The sequence below is a fragment of the Symphalangus syndactylus genome, chromosome 20 (genome assembly GCF_028878055.3).
Source record: "Symphalangus syndactylus isolate Jambi chromosome 20, NHGRI_mSymSyn1-v2.1_pri, whole genome shotgun sequence".
NCBI lineage: Eukaryota > Metazoa > Chordata > Mammalia > Primates > Hylobatidae > Symphalangus > Symphalangus syndactylus.
The window spans coordinates 63384257-63399030 of record NC_072442.2 but is presented as its reverse complement, the minus strand read 5'-3'; the positions used below and the strand labels follow the sequence as shown (position 1 = coordinate 63399030).

At 54.6% G+C, this 14774-nt stretch overlaps 3 protein-coding genes across 11 annotated transcripts; 2 read left to right on the top strand and 1 right to left on the bottom strand.

The window, feature by feature from the left end:
* Window positions 1–1768: 1768 nt before the first annotated feature.
* Window positions 1769–3859, top strand: GP1BA (glycoprotein Ib platelet subunit alpha). The gene is made up of 2 exons (XM_055256492.2): window positions 1769–2941; window positions 3044–3859. Exons 1-2 carry the CDS (start codon window positions 1769–1771, stop codon window positions 3857–3859), a joined length of 1989 nt encoding a protein of 662 aa, XP_055112467.2.
* A 2750-nt stretch (window positions 3860–6609) lies between these two features.
* Window positions 6610–9930, bottom strand: SLC25A11 (solute carrier family 25 member 11). 4 transcript variants are annotated; one of them, XM_055256500.2, is made up of 8 exons: window positions 9718–9930; window positions 8372–8524; window positions 8081–8287; window positions 7811–7901; window positions 7638–7728; window positions 7453–7552; window positions 7322–7373; window positions 6610–7195 (listed from the first exon to the last, which is right to left on the bottom strand). In XM_055256500.2, the coding sequence occupies exons 1-8, from the start codon at window positions 9747–9749 to the stop codon at window positions 7040–7042; spliced, it is 882 nt and encodes a 293-aa protein (XP_055112475.2). In that variant the 5' UTR covers window positions 9750–9930; the 3' UTR covers window positions 6610–7039. The 4 variants fall into 4 exon arrangements, with proteins under 4 accessions (XP_055112475.2, XP_055112473.1, XP_055112474.1 ...); XM_055256498.2 differs by lacking the exon at window positions 9718–9930 and adding an exon at window positions 9128–9474; XM_055256499.2 differs by lacking the exon at window positions 9718–9930 and adding an exon at window positions 9161–9359.
* RNF167 (ring finger protein 167) lies at window positions 9413–14525 on the top strand. 6 transcript variants are annotated; one of them, XM_063629605.1, is made up of 11 exons: window positions 9413–9542; window positions 9800–10038; window positions 10185–10305; window positions 10389–10469; window positions 11663–11788; window positions 11898–11985; window positions 12172–12262; window positions 12488–12593; window positions 12735–12828; window positions 13855–13935; window positions 14012–14525. In XM_063629605.1, exons 3-11 carry the CDS (start codon window positions 10222–10224, stop codon window positions 14314–14316), a joined length of 1056 nt encoding a protein of 351 aa, XP_063485675.1. In that variant the 5' UTR covers window positions 9413–9542; window positions 9800–10038; window positions 10185–10221; the 3' UTR covers window positions 14317–14525. The 6 variants fall into 6 exon arrangements, with proteins under 6 accessions (XP_063485675.1, XP_063485676.1, XP_055112468.1 ...); XM_063629606.1 differs by lacking the exon at window positions 9413–9542 and adding an exon at window positions 9578–9673; XM_055256493.2 differs by lacking the exon at window positions 9413–9542 and adding an exon at window positions 13693–13764 and having other exon boundaries at window positions 9906–10038.
* Window positions 14526–14774: the final 249 nt, after the last annotated feature.

The window sequence follows — 14774 nt, the reverse complement described above, 5'->3', positions numbered from 1 at the left end:
AGCCATTTGGAGAGAGATGGTGAGTTCAGCTTTGAACATATTGTTTTGATGTCTGTGGGACATCCAAGTAGAGATGTCCAGAAGGCAGCTGGACATATGTGCTTGTGTGTCAGGAGAAAGGTCTGGACTAGAGACATAGATTTGAGAGTCATTAGGTTGTAGGTGGTGGTTGAAGGCAAGGGAATGGATGAGGATAAACTCAAGTGGTTGCATAGCATAAGAAAAGAAGAGAAGGCCGGGCGCGGTGGCTCATGCCTCTAATCCCAGCACTTCAGGAAGCCAATGTGGGCGGATCACTTGAGATCAGGAGTTCGAGACCAGGCTGACCAACATGGTGAAACCCCATCTCTACTAAAAATCTAAAAATTAGCTGGGAATTGAGGCGCACGCCTGTAATCCCAGCTACTTGGGAGGCTGAGGCGGGAGAATTGCTTGAACCTGGGAGGCAGAGGTTGCAGTGAACTGAGATCGTGCCACTGTACTCCAGCCTGGGTGACAGAGCGAGACTCTGTCTCAAAAAAAAGGGAAAGAAGAGAGCCTAAGCACAAACTCTGGGGGCAGTTTAATTGTTCAAGAAGGGGAATCTATGAAGGAGGCTGAGAAAGCCCAACCAAACAGGTAAGAAGAAAACCAAGAAAATTACAGGGTCATGTGTCATAGAGGCCAAAAAGAGAATCCCAAGGGGCGAGTGGCCATGGGTATGCAGGCTGCCGAAATAAAGTAAGATCACAGCAGAGAAGTGTCCCATGGATGTAGGGGAGGGAGGGCATTAAAGACCATGGTAAGAACTGAGTCAGTGGAGTAGCAGGGGAAAGAAATCAGCATAGACTGGGGTGAGAAGGCAGAGAGAAAGGTGGGAGAGAATTAAAAGTAGGCAACTCTCAGAACGCAGCTGTGAAGAGGAAGATAAGGGGGCACCTGGAGAGGTTTTTTTGTTTTTAAGATGGAGTTTCGCTCTTGTCACCCAGGCTGGAGTACAATGGCACGATCTCGGCTCACCGCAACCTCCTTCCACCTCCCGGGTTCAAGCGATTCTCCTGCCTCAGCCTCCCGAGTAGCTGGGATTACAGGCATGCGCCACCACGCCTGGTTAATGTATTTTTAGTAGAGATAGGGTTTCCCCGTGTTGGTCAGGCTGGTCTCAAACTGCCGACCTCAGGTGATCCGCCTACCTCAGCCTCCCAAAGTTCTGGGATTACAGGCGTGAGCCACGCACCCGGCCCTGGAGAGGTTTTTAAAAGATGGCAGAAGGCCATTTGGAGGAGTCCATCCCCATCTCCCCTGTGTAAAAGGAAAGCGGAAGAGAGAACCACAAAGAGGGCTTGGGGGAAAGCTGTGGAGTGAGGCGATAAGGGCTTGTGTCCAAGGGATTCCCGGTCACTGGAATCCCTATCAGGCCTGCATTTCCTCCTCACCCCCATCCCCTTCCTTGCCACTGGCTTAGTCCTCCATGGGGCTAGAAGAGAGAAGGACGGAGTCGAGTGGCACCCTAGAAGACACTCTGTGCCTTCGGAGGTCTTTCTGCCTGCCTGTAAGCCAGGGTTGCTGCTGGGGCAGGAGAGGGGTCTGAGGGAGGGGAAAGACCAAGGGCCTGGAGCTAGTAGTTTAAGTTCTGCAAGCAAGGGTGGGAGATGGGAGGAGGGAGGACAGGAGGTGTGGATGCTGTTTCTGGAAGCGAAGCTGCAGGGGGAAGGGGACTGGGACCTGGGGGAATGCTTCCAGGGGCTTCAGGGGGGTCCACTCAAGGCCCCCTTGCCCACAGGTCCTCATGCCTCTCCTCCTCTTGCTGCTCCTGCTGCCAAGCCCCTTACACCCCCACCCCATCTGTGAGGTCTCCAAAGTGGCCAGCCACCTAGAAGTGAACTGTGACAAGAGGAATCTGACAGCGCTGCCTCCAGACCTGCCGAAAGACACAACCATCCTCCACTTGGGTGAGAACCTCCTGTACACCTTCTCCCTGGCAACCCTGATGCCTTTCACTCGCCTCACTCAGCTGTACCTAGATAACTGCGAGCTCACCAAGCTCCAGGTCGATGGGACGCTGCCAGCGCTGGGGACCCTGGATCTATCCCACAATAAGCTGCAACGCCTGCCCTTGCTAGGGCAGACACTGCCTGCTCTCACCATCCTGGACGTCTCCTTCAACCGGCTGACCTCGCTGCCTCTTGGTGCCCTGCGTGGTCTTGGCGAACTCCAAGAGCTCTACCTGAAAGGCAATGAGCTGAAGACCCTGCCCCCAGGGCTCCTGACACCCACACCCAAGCTGGAGAAGCTGAGTCTAGCTAACAACAACTTGACTGAGCTCCCCGCTGGGCTCCTGAATGGGCTGGGGAATCTCGACACCCTTCTCCTCCAAGAGAACTCGCTGTATACGATACCAAAGGGCTTTTTTGGGTCCCACCTCCTGCCTTTTGCTTTTCTCCACGGGAACCCCTGGTTATGCAACTGTGAGATCCTCTATTTTCGTCGCTGGCTGCAGGACAATGCCGAAAATGTCTACGTATGGAAGCAAGGTGTGGACGTCAAGGCCATGACCTCTAACGTGGCCAGTGTGCAGTGTGACAATTCAGATAAGGTTCCCGTCTACAAATACCCAGGAAAGGGATGCCCCACCCTTGGTGATGAAGGTGACACAGACCTATATGATTACTACACAGAAGAGGACACTGAGGATGATAAGGTGCATGCCACAAGGACTGTGGTCAAGTTCCCCACCAAAGCCCATACAACCCCCCGGGGTCTATTCTACTCACGGTCTACTGCTTCTCTGGACAGCCAAATGCCCTCCTCCTTGCATCCAACACAAGGATCCACTAAGGAGCAGCCCACATTCCCAGCTAGATGGATCCCAGATTTCACAATTCACATGGAATCCATCACATTCTCCAAAACTCCAAAATCCACTACTGAACCAACCCCAAGCCCGACCACCTCAGAGCCCGTCCTGGAGCCCACCAGAAGCCCAACCACCCCAGAGCCCACCCCAAGCCCGATCACCCCGCAGCCCACCCCAGAGCCCACCCCAAGCCCGACCACCCCGCAGCCCACCCCAGAGCCCGCCCCAAGCCCGACCACCCCGCAGCCCACCCCAGAGCCCGCCCCAAGCCCGACCACCCCGCAGCCCACCTCAGAGCCCGCCCCAAGCCCGACCACCCCGCAGCCCACCCCAGAGCCCGCCCCAAGCCCGACCACCCCGCAGCCCACCCCAGAGCCCGCCCCAAGCCCGACCACCCCGCAGCCCACCCCAGAGCCCGCCCCAAGCCCGACCATCTCCACAAGCCCGACCATCCCGGAGTCTGCCACAAGCCTGATCGCTCCAAAAAGCATCATATTTTTAACTACCTCAAAACCCATATCACTCTTAGAATCCACCAAAAAAACCCTCCCTGAATTTGATCAGCCACCAGAGCTCCGTGGGGTGCTCCAAGGGCATTTCGAGAGCTCCAGAAATGACCCTTTTCTCCACCCCGACTTTTGCTGCCTCCTCCCCTTGGGCTTCTATGTCTTGGGTCTCCTCTGGCTGCTCTTTGCCTCTGTGGTCCCCATCCTGCTGCTGACCTGGGTCGGGCATGTGAAACCACAGGCCCTGGGCTCTGGCCAAAGTGCTGCTCTGGCCACAGCCATGCAAACCACACATCTGGAGCTGCAGAGGGGACGGCAAGTGACAGTGCCCCGGGCCTGGCTGCTCTTCCTTCGAGGCTCGCTCCCCACTTTCCGCTCAAGCCTCTTCCTGTGGGTACGGCCTAATGGCCATGTGGGGCCTCTAGTGGCAGGAAGGAGGCCCTCAGCTCTGAGTGAGGGTCGTGGTCAGGACCTGCTGGGCACAGTGAGCATTAGGTACTCTGGCCACAGCCTCTGAGGGTGGGAGGTTTGGGGACCCTGAGAGAAGAGCCTGTGGGCTCTCCTATTGGAATCTAGTTGGGGGTTGGAGGGGTAAGGAACACAGGGTCATGGGGGAAGGGTCTTAATTCCTTTTTCTGTATCAGAAGTCCTCTCTTCACATCACAGGCACACAATTTCAGTCCCAGCAAAGCAGAAGGGGTTAATGACATGGAATTGGGTGGGTCACAGGACAAAGCTCCCGACGCTGCATGGGGCACTGCCAGACCTCACCTCACGGTGAACCATTTTGGCAGAATACCGCATGGTTCCCACATGCATCTATGCACAGAAGAAAATCTGGAAAGTGATTTATCAGGATGTGAGCACTCATTGTGTCTGGATGTTACAAATATGGGTGGTTTTATTTTCTTTTTCCCTGTTTAGCATTTTCTAGTTTTCCATTATTATTGTATATTATCTGTATAATAAAAAATAATTTCAGGGTTGGGAGTGATGGCTCATGCCTGTAATCCTAGCACTTTGGGAGGCCAAGGCGGGTGGATCACCAGAGGTCAGGAGTTCGAGACCAGCCTGGCAAACATGGTGAAATCCTGTCTCTACTAAAAACATAAAAATTAGCCAGGCGTGGTGGTGCACGCCTGTAATCCCAGCTACTCAGGAGGCTGGGGCAGGAGAATAGCTTGAACCTGGGAGGCAGAAGTTGCCGTGAGCCAAGATCATGCCACTGAACTCCAGCCTGGGTAAGAGTGAGACTCCATCTAAAAAATTTTAAAAAAAAACCTTCTGGCTGGGTGCAGGGGCTCACGCCTCTAATTCCAGCACTCTGGAAGGCTCAGGCGGGTGGGTTGCTTGAACCCAGGAGTTTGACCCAGGCTTGACAACATGGCAAAACCTGATCTGTACAAAAAATACAAAACATTAGCCAGGTGTGGTGGCGTGCACCTGTGGTCCCAGGTACCTGGGTGGCTGAGGAGGATCACCTGAGCCTGGGAGACGGAGGCTGCAGTGAGCCCTGATGGTGCCACCGTACTCCAGCCTGGGTGACAGAGAGCATCTCTCAAAACAACTTGTTTTCTTTTGGTGAAGAGTGGTTGGGGCACCTATCATGAGAATTCACAAGGCTCCAACTGCCCCTACCCTGGTCACAACTACTTATCCAATAGACCTTCAGTTACAGCCTATGCTTCCCCTGCCTGGGGTGCCTCCTTCTCTCCTCCAGGGCTGGCCACCCACCAGGCCACCCCAGGCATCAGATCCAGCTCAAAAATTGTCTTCCTGGAGCTTAATGACAACTGCTGAGACCCACCTGGCAGCAGCCTGCAGTACTAGGGGCAAAGGTGGGCGCCTGCTTTGCACCTGCAGCCTCAGAAGTGCAGCTCTCCTCACTGCCCAGGTCAGCAGGACAGCAAGGGGTGGGCCCTGCAGCATGCACCATCTTGGTGTGACTGAATTGTCTTGGGTTTCCTGCTCTCAGGCTGGGATACAGGCAAATGGAACCCCATTTCTTTTCTCATAAATCCTGCCATTCCCTAAACACACTGGTGTGGCTTCCTCTCCTGCCTTGTCTCCAGCCCAATCCAGGGCTTGGGGCCCAGAGAATGGGACTATGGAGACCCCCACTCCCTCCAGATGGTCCTGGAACATCTCCCAAACTTAAAAGTCTGACTGCATCTCTCCCCAGGTGGAGGACCAACTCCTGAGCTTGGCAGTCAGGGAGTGCCAAGCACTGACCCCATCTGACAGTCAGCTTCCACTCAAGGGAGATACCTCACAGTCTGTGCTCCAACTATCACAAGCCTATAGATCACCTGCTCCCCGACAGTGTTTTACTCTAAGCCTTTGCCCTCAGTCCAGCCAGGTGTGCTGTCCTTGCCCCATCCCCAGCCAGTCTAACCACTCAGTCTGCAAGTCACTACTCCCAGGAGAGGCCAGGTGCTCCAGGTTACCCTGCAACACTATTGCTACACTCAGTTTCGCAACTGCTCCTGTATAATCTTGTCTTCTGGACCGGGAACTCCTTAAGGACAAGGTCTAGGCTTCAGGTGTCTCACGATAGCCACCACGGCCCAGGACACAGTGTACACGGAGGCAGCAGCAGAGGCGCCAGGATGCTGAGCTCCACCTCTTCTGCTGATGAGGCTCTGCCAAAGAGACAGCTCCCACCTGCTGCCTGCCTGTCCCCTAGCCTGGCGAGCACTCCTCAGTTTGACCTTCCCAAACTCTTTTATGCCCCAAGAGGTTTTAAGGCTCCTTGAGGGCTGGCCTGGGAACCACACATCTTCTAAAGAAATGGACAAGGTTCTCACTCTCCCCAGCCAAGGACCCAGATCAGGTCTCTGGCCAGCATTCCCCTTTCCTCAAGCTTCCAGTGCCCACCCGCTTAAGCCCTGGCCCTCCACCTGCACTGCCTCCAGCCCACAATGGTCTTACTCTCTGAGTCTCTTTATTTCCTCCCTCTTTAGGCTGCAGAAGCAGTCATCAGACCGAGGGGCTTTTCCTGGGGATTATGTGAGATGATCTGTGCATCTGTGGCAGTCTTGGGCAAGTGGCTGGAGGAAACACACCAGGCCTGGGATTTGAGTTTTTCTGGTCCTGTCAGCTGCTGTGGCATGACAGATTTATACAGCATTTGCAAAAAAGCAGCGGCTGCTTTTTCTTTAACAATTTTTCTTAAAAACTCCAGTTCCTATTCTCCAGGGTCACCAGCTTCTTTGTCCAGTCTCCTCCCCTCTCCTAGCCACCCCCCAGACTCTCCAGATTTGGGGCTGGTGTCATCAATCCAATTTATTAAGTCCTCAATGAGGGGGAGGAAGGGCCACATCTCCCTCTGCAGGCCCTTTGACCATCTTGATGGCTTCTGCTCCTCCCTGTCCCCTCAGCTCTGCCTTGGTTTCCCCACTGAGAAGGGGGATTTTCTGCTGTCCTGTGTGCCCTGAAACTAAAACCCAGGGGGAGGCCAGAAATCCTCAGGAAGTTTTCCAGCTCCCTGCAAGAATAGCCAAGGACAGAGAAATCACAGGATCAGGACGAGCAGGGCAAGCTGGAGCAGGGGTTAGAACAGACCAAGTCCTTTACCGCAGAAGAAAAAACCACACTGTGGAAGGGAAATAAATAGAGGGGTCCAGGGCAGCAGAGCCCAGGCCCCCAGGGCGCAGTGGCTGTAGGCGCAGCAGGCAAGTGGGAGCCCCCGGCCGCTTCAGCCACTGAGGAAGAGACGCTTGTAGGCCTTGTTCATCTGCTCCAAGAAGATGAAGGTGAGGACGGTGTGGGGGCCCAGGCGGGCATAGTATGGTGTGAAGCCCTTCCACAGGCTGAAGAAGCCCTCGTAGCGGACAACTTTGAACAGCACATCCTAGACACAGACAGGCAAGGCGCTGGGGCTAGGACTCTAGGGCCCCGTCCCCCTTACCCAGCTGCCTTCACCCCTTTTCCAGGGGATCCGACACCCCGTCCCAGGCCCCCAGAATGGCTTCCTCACCAGCCCGTTCTTGTATTCCGGCTTCCCATCAATCATCCGCATGTTCTGGATTCTGAAGGAGAGGAGGCAGGGGCATGAGAGACCGAAAGGACACCCTCCCACCCACCTCCAGGCCCAGGCTGCACACTCACCGGGTCTTGGCAATGTCCACAGGCATGGAGGCAGCAGTGGTGACAAGACCGCTGATCATGCTGGCGCAGAAGTGGCACAAGATGTTGTCAGAGAAGTAGCCTGGGGAAGGTGAGGCAGGGGTGGCAGTCAGCTCACAGGTGGCTCAGGCCAGGCTGGGAGCTAAGGGCCCAGCTCTGGATCTCACCTGAGTCCAGTAAGAACTGCTTGGATTGAGAGTAGGAGGCGAGCTGGGCAGCATTGACGACAACGGCCCGAGCCATGGTAGGGATGCAGCCCTGGAGGTAGGGGAGCGGGGAAGAGTCAGAAACCCCTAAAACCGGATCTCACAGCCCCCAAGTCTCCAGCCCCTCCACTCACCCGCCACAGTGTGAGGACTCCCTCTTCCCGGGTGATTCGAATCAGGGCGTTAAACACATTTTTGTAGCCACGGCGCTGGTCAGCTGGAAGCCTGGTGGGAAGGCAGAAAGAGGTCAAGATCAGGAGAGCCCACAGGGCCCCACAGGTGCAAAGAAAGGAAGGCCAGAACAGGTAAACACTCATTTGCTCTAGATCTGGGATAAAAAACTGGTCCTTTCATTCTAGATTCGAGGGAATGGGGCTGGGGTTAGGTTCGGACTTGGAACTCACCGGCCATCGGCAGTCATGCGGATAAGAGCCACTTCGGCTGGTGTTCCCACAAAGGCACCAGTGGCACCTGCGGTCATGCCAATCACAGCCTTCAGCAGAAAGCCAGGGGGAGTACCATCAGCCCCAGTCAGGCGCTCAAACAGCACGGTATAGATGCCAAGGCGGGTAGTGGTGTAGGTGGCCTGACGCAGCAGGCCAGCCGACAGCCTGAGGAGCAGAGGGGTCAGCATATCAGGCCAAGGTCTAGAGCTGCCAACCCACAGCCTACCCTCCATCCTGAGGCCCCAATACCCGGTGTAAATGCCCCTCAGGCCTTCCGCCTTCAGGATACTGGTGAGGGCATGGAAGCTGGTTTTGTACTCTCGAGTCTTGGCCCCTTCCCCGCTCAGCTGCATCCGGTTCTTCACCAGGTCCAGGGGCTGGACAAAAACTGTAGCTCCCATCCTGGGGGAAGACAGAGGTGGAGTGAAGGGCCAGGCTTTCCAGATCTACCAGTGCCCACTGGAGCCTGGCTGCAAGAGGTTACAAAGGTCAGGGCCTGCCATGCGATTCAAGAATCAGGATGCTGGTGAGCATGTGTATAAGAGTCTATATGTACACCAAGTGCAACGGGTCTGAAAAGTCTAGTTGTCCAGTAGGGGCCATGCAATGAAAGTGCTCCAAGCAGCTTCATGACAGTCAAGCAGTGACCTGGGGCTGCACGCAGTCCGACACAGGGAGGGGAGGAAGGGGCACCCAAGATTTAGGACTCCAGATAGTCCTGCAGGAGCCATTTAATGGCCTGGAACCCCCTGCCGCCCGGCCGAGCTTAGCAATGCGCTGGGAAACTCAGTTGGCCCGGCGGGGGTTGTGCAACGACCCCGCATGCAGTCCAGAAGGGTCCTGCAATGGGGCCCTAGCAGCCCATCGGGGAACTCGCAATACGCTGGAGATCGCGCTGACCCCGTGCCGGCACAGTTCACTGCAACAGACCCAGAGATGAACTGGGCCCGGTTCCTTGTGCCCGTCCCTTCCTCCTCTTTTCCCATCCCTGGGGCCTGAGCTTACCCGGCCAAGCCCCCAAACAGGAACTTGACGGACTTAGGGGAGGTACGGGGCTTCCCGTCCATCCCGCCGGCCCCGGCACTCGCCGTCGCCGCCATCGCCACTCAATGGCCCTCGGCTCCGGGTCCCGTGCGCGCGCGGCCCCGCTCGCGCCCAAGGTGACACCGCGCGCGCAACAGGGCGAGGGCGCGCGCACGCCCCTCCAGCTCTCAGGTTCGACACCCGCTGGAAGCCGGCGCGGGCGCAGGCGCGCAGCGCAAAGGCGGCCGGGAGTAAGGCGGAGCTGAAGGAGGAGCTTGAGGGAAGCGTGCGAGAAGGGGCGTAACTGATTTGGAAACCAGAGGAAAGGCGCTGTTTTCACCGAATTAGAATCGCGGGAAAATAGAGAAGAGTTTGTTTGAAGATCTCGCGAGATCGAGTGAGTACGGCTCGCCAGAGTAGGAGAGCTATCGCGATAGACAGAGCAAGCAGTCCGCGGCGAGGGGACGGGGGAGGTGGTGAGCACTCTCGCGAGATTTGAAGGAGCGGCGGCGGCCAGAGGGAGGAGAGGTTTGTAAACTAGGAGGCTCCGGGTTTCCGGGTACCTTTATTACCTCATCTTCTGGGCCACCAGTGCCCCTTCCATCTTCACAGGCACTCCGTCTATCGCTAACCTTTTTTTAACCGGCCTTTTAGGACCGGAAGTCCTTCATCTCAAGCATCCAATGCTGAAAGCGGCCTGACTTTCTCTACCGGAAGCCCTTTTCCAGAGGCTGGGAACACGGCCCACCTGCCAGGAAGTCCCACCTCCTTGAGCTCCGCCACCCTTCCCGAAGTTTTTCTGTCACCTGTGTTAGGCTCCGTCCCCTTTCCCCGTTTTATCCCGTACCAGAAAAGGATACATTTAGTGCCTCCCACCCAGCTCCACTGAACGGGTTGGATATCTCATTCTTTGAGTCGGGGTTCCTTCCCCGGCGCCCCCATGTAGCTGGGAAGTGGGACCTGGGGGTGGTTGGACCCCTGGGATCCTAAAGGAGGGGCAGGGAGGGCGCAGAACTCCGCTTCTGCTCCTTGCTACCAGGACGCGCGGCCTCCCCAGCCTCTTTCCTCCCGCTGTCATGCACCTTGCAGCCTTCCCGCTTCCTGTGGTTGTGGCCGCTGTGCTGTGGGGAGCGGCCCCGACCCGGGGGCTCATTCGAGCGGTGAGTCTGAGGGACGGATGGGGAAAGGGCGCTGAAGGGAAGGGTTGCAGGCTGAAGGAGAACATGGCCTTTTTTGTCCGCAGACCTCGGACCACAATGCCAGCATGGACTTTGCAGACCTTCCAGCTCTGTTTGGGGCTACGTTGAGCCAGGAGGGCCTCCAGGTGATTTTCCTTCTTTTCTTTCTCTCCTTCCCTCCCTTCCTTCTTTCGTTCCTTCCTTCCTTTTCTGTCTTTTTTCTTTTTTTAGTATTTCGCAAGATCCTCCATCCTAGGCTGGGGTTGGGGAGGTTTGTCCTGGGTGAAACTGGAGGTAGGAAAATGAAGTTAGGAACTGAGCACGTCTAGTGTAAAATCCAGAATCTAGAGGGAGAAGACAAAGTGTCCACCCCTGGAACTCCGAGGTTATCAGGAAGACTGAAAGTGGACAAAGAAGACAGGATCAACGGTCCTTATCAGGAAGGTCTCAGGTGCTAGTTATTGCTTGTATGACCTTGGGCAAGTTAATTTCTCTTTGAGCCTTAGTTCGTTTTACTGTAAAATGGGATATTAGAAGTTTTCCTAGGGTTATTGTGAAGATCAAATTAGATACGCAATTTTTGTAGTACTTCATCCCAAAGACTGCCACATAGCAAGAACTCAGTTGGGACTTAGTAGCAGTCGAGTTGTTTGTGAGATGGGTAATTAGAAAATTGAAGAGGCTGGGCGCGGTGGCTCACATCTGTAATCCCAGTTCAAGACCAGCCCGGCCAACGTGGAGAAACCCTATCTCTACTAAAATTACAAAAATCAGCTGGGCATGATAGTGCATGCCTGTAGTCCCAACTACTTGGGAGGCTGAGGCAGGAGAATCACTTGAACCTGTAAGGTGGAGGTTGCAGTGAGCCGAGATGGCACCACTGCACTCCAGCCTGGGTGACAGAACGAGACTCCATCTCAAAAAAAAAGAAAAACAAAAAGAAAATTGAAGGGAGGGGAGTGTGTCTGTATGAGTATGTGCTGGAGAGGGGACTGTGAAACAGAACTTGAGAGAAAGTGACATGGGTGGTTTGAGAATTGAATTACAATCGGAATATTAGAAGACAAAAATAATTGCATTAGCTTGCAGTATAGGGTACAGATTAGCCCATCTGGGACAGTGAGAGGGATGATGGGAGAGTTTGGTGAAGGGAGTTTTATGTCATTGCCTTTTCAAGAGGCTAAGAGAAGGTTGTGATGGTGGGATGCTCAGACCCCAGGAGGGAGGAGGAAGTGAGGACAGAGGATGTGCAGCATGTGGGCTGGTGTGTTTGGCGGCCCCTGTAGAGAGCAGAACCTAGGGAGGAGAAATCTCACTGTTGTTTGCTTCCATCCTCCAGGGGTTCCTTGTGGAGGCTCACCCAGACAATGCCTGCAGCCCCATTGCCCCACCACCCCCAGCCCCGGTCAATGGGTCAGTCTTTATTGCGCTGCTTCGAAGATTCGACTGCAACTTTGACCTCAAGGTTGCTGAATGTGGAGAGGGAGCTGGGCAGCTGAGGGTAAAAAAAGGCACCAGGAGTGAAGACAGGTAAGGCCCATGATGGCTCCTTGTCCTCTGCCTTGTCTCCCTAGGTCCTAAATGCCCAGAAGGCTGGATATGGTGCCGCCGTAGTCCACAATGTGAATTCCAATGAACTTCTGAACATGGTGTGGAATAGTGGTAAGGCTGGGAGAATCTATACAGCTGGGCTTTCAGTAGGACCCAGAGATGGTGGGAAGGCTGAAGCCCTCAGGAAAAGAAGCCAATCCTTTAGGTGGGGTGGGGCCAAAGTACAAGATGCCAGAGTTCCCAAAGGATTTGAGTAGAAGGTTGTGAGTCCCCAGAGTAACACCTTGATCCCTGCAGAGGAAATCCAGCAGCAGATCTGGATCCCATCTGTATTTATTGGGGAGAGAAGCTCCGAGTACCTACGTGCCCTCTTTGTCTACGAGAAGGGGTAGGACATGTGCCTCCTTCCCATTCTTCCTTCAGCAAGCAGTTCCATGCCAACCTGGAACCCAGGCCTCCTCCTTACCCAAACCATTCAGCCTCCTGTCCTTCCTTCCCTGCCTCTTTGACTTTCTTCCCATTCCTGTCCCCACCTATGGGCTTTGTCCAGAGCCAGTTACTTTGTCCCTCTTTTTTTCTCTCGCCCTGCTGAGACTGGTCGTCCTTTCCCCAGGGCTCGGGTGCTTCTGGTTCCAGACAATACCTTCCCCTTGGGCTATTACCTCATCCCTTTCACAGGGATTGTGGGACTGCTGGTTTTGGCCATGGGAGCAGTAATGGTGAGTAGCTGAGGGAACATGATGGGAAGCACTGAGGCCTGTGAGGCCAGACTGGATCTGGAGTTGGTAGATGGGAGTGGCTTGTCCTAGATTGTCTAGTTTTGTTCCTAAGCCTTGTCCATCCACCCCCGCTTCCCTCAGATAGTTCGTTGTATCCAGCACCGGAAACGGCTCCAGCGGAATCGACTTACCAAAGAGCAACTGAAACAGATTCCTACACATGACTATCAGAAGGGTGAGGGGGTTAGGGGAGAAGAGGGCTTTTCCCACAGTTTACCTGGTTCTGAAGGACTTTGAGCCCAGAAGATAGGGTATACAAAGATAGCAGTGGCCGGGCAAAGTGGCTCACGTAATCCCAAGTGCTTGTAATCCCAGTACTTTGGGAGGCTGAGGTGGGCAGGTCGCTTGAGCCCAGGAGTTTGAGACCAGCCTGGGCGACATGATGAAACAAAAAAATCCCAGCACTTTAGGAGGCTGAGGCAAGTAGATCCCTTGACCCGGGGAGTTCCAGGCCAGCCTGGGCAACTTGGTGAGACCCCATCTCTATAAAAAATAACAAAAATTAGCTGGGCGTGGTGGTGTGCACTTGTAGTCCCAGCTACTTGGGAGACTGAGACAGGAGAATCACTTGAACCAGTAAGGCGGAGATTGTGGGGGGCTGAGATTGCATCACTGTGCTCCAGCCTGGGTGACAGAGGGAATCCCTTTCTCAAAAAAAAATAAAAAAAATAAAGATGGCAGTAAGAAGATTTCAGCTTGAGATGCTGTCTTCTGTTTTTACCCATAAATACAACGAAGACGAGAGAGGAGATGGAAAGCAAAGATGATTAAGTGAAATAATTGTGGGAAACAATAGAGGGACAGACTTCGCTTATAGGGGATGTGGGGAGAGCAGAAAAATGGGAGGAATGGGGAAGATTCAGTTAGAGAAGGAAGAAACTGGTACTGAGGGGCTGGGGCTTTAGGCCCTGGGGCCTCCAATGCCCGTATAAGGCTGTGGCAGAAGCCCTGCCCATTTCCGTTCCTTCCACTCCCTATCTCCACCCTCACACCTCCCCAAAAACCCACTTCCCTTCTTACCTTTGCTTGTCCCTTCTAGCCCTAAATTCTTCCATGTTCTGCCCTGACCTTATCCTGCCTACCTGTCTTAGCTCTTCCACTGGCTTTGTAGGTGAGGGAAAATTTTTGCAAGGCTTTAAAAGCCTTAGCCCTGGGTCGTGGTGGCTCAGTGAAGGACTAGATTATTTTCTTTCTGTCCTAGGAGACCAGTATGATGTCTGTGCCATCTGCCTGGATGAATATGAGGATGGGGACAAGCTGCGGGTACTCCCCTGTGCTCATGGTGAGGCCCTCACTGCCCGCCCATGCCCCTCTGCCACCAGCAGCCACCAGGTGCTTCACCTTGTTCCTCTCTGCAGCCTACCACAGCCGCTGCGTGGACCCCTGGCTCACTCAGACCCGGAAGACCTGCCCCATCTGCAAGCAGCCCGTTCATCGGGGTCCTGGGGACGAAGAGCAAGAGGAAGAAACTCAGGGGCAAGAGGAGGGTGACGAAGAAGGGGAGCCAAGGGACCACCCTGCCTCAGAAAGGACCCCACTTTTGGGTTCTAGCCCCACTCTTCCCACCTCCTTTGGTTCCTTAGCCCCAGCTCCCCTTGTTTTTCCTGGGCCTTCAACAGATCCCCCACCCTCTCCTCCCTCTTCCCCTGTTATCCTGGTCTAACCCCCTACACATACACTTCTGGTGACCTATTTGCACAGACTGTCGTCTTCCCTCTAGTCTTCTAAGTTGAGGGATAGGGGACATTCCATCCCAAGCTTCTCTTGTACCCACACCTATCCTTTTGAGGGGCTTTGGGGTAGGGCTGGGGCAAGCAAAGGGACTGGGTCTTCACTTCTTGGGCTAATAAAATTTGTTTTTTTGTGGACTAAGGAAGGGTAAGATCATTTTCACACAGGTGAACTTAACCCTTTGGTGGAATCACCCCTTTAGCCATAGGAGCAAGGGAATGCTGAGAGACACTAACCTATAGTTAAGGGGACAGCCCCAGCAGGCATTTGCTATGACTCAGAGGGGGAGCCCCACCCACAAGGATGACTCAACTAGCCCTGCCTTGCCTGCAGGCCTGCACCCATTCTCTGGTCCAGATGGCTCTATTCCATTATCCACCAATTTGACCA

Coding starts and splice junctions, on each gene's coding strand:
- GP1BA (XM_055256492.2), top strand. CDS start 1,769: ATGCCTCTCCTCCTCTTGCTGCTCCTGCTGCCAAGCCCCTTACACCCC. Junction 2,942..3,043: donor GCCCGACCACCTCAGAGCCC/GTCCTGGAGCCC, acceptor ACCACCCCGCAG/CCCACCCCAGAGCCCGCCCC.
- SLC25A11 (XM_055256498.2), bottom strand. CDS start 9,222: ATGGCGGCGACGGCGAGTGCCGGGGCCGGCGGGATGGACGGGAAGCCC. Junction 8,288..8,371: donor CTGAGGGGCATTTACACCGG/GTATTGGGGCCT, acceptor TCTGCTCCTCAG/GCTGTCGGCTGGCCTGCTGC. Junction 7,553..7,637: donor GCAGTTCTTACTGGACTCAG/GTGAGATCCAGA, acceptor CACCTTCCCCAG/GCTACTTCTCTGACAACATC.
- RNF167 (XM_055256493.2), top strand. CDS start 10,222: ATGCACCTTGCAGCCTTCCCGCTTCCTGTGGTTGTGGCCGCTGTGCTG. Junction 10,470..11,662: donor TGAGCCAGGAGGGCCTCCAG/GTGATTTTCCTT, acceptor TCCATCCTCCAG/GGGTTCCTTGTGGAGGCTCA. Junction 13,765..13,854: donor CTCTTCCACTGGCTTTGTAG/GTGAGGGAAAAT, acceptor TTTCTGTCCTAG/GAGACCAGTATGATGTCTGT.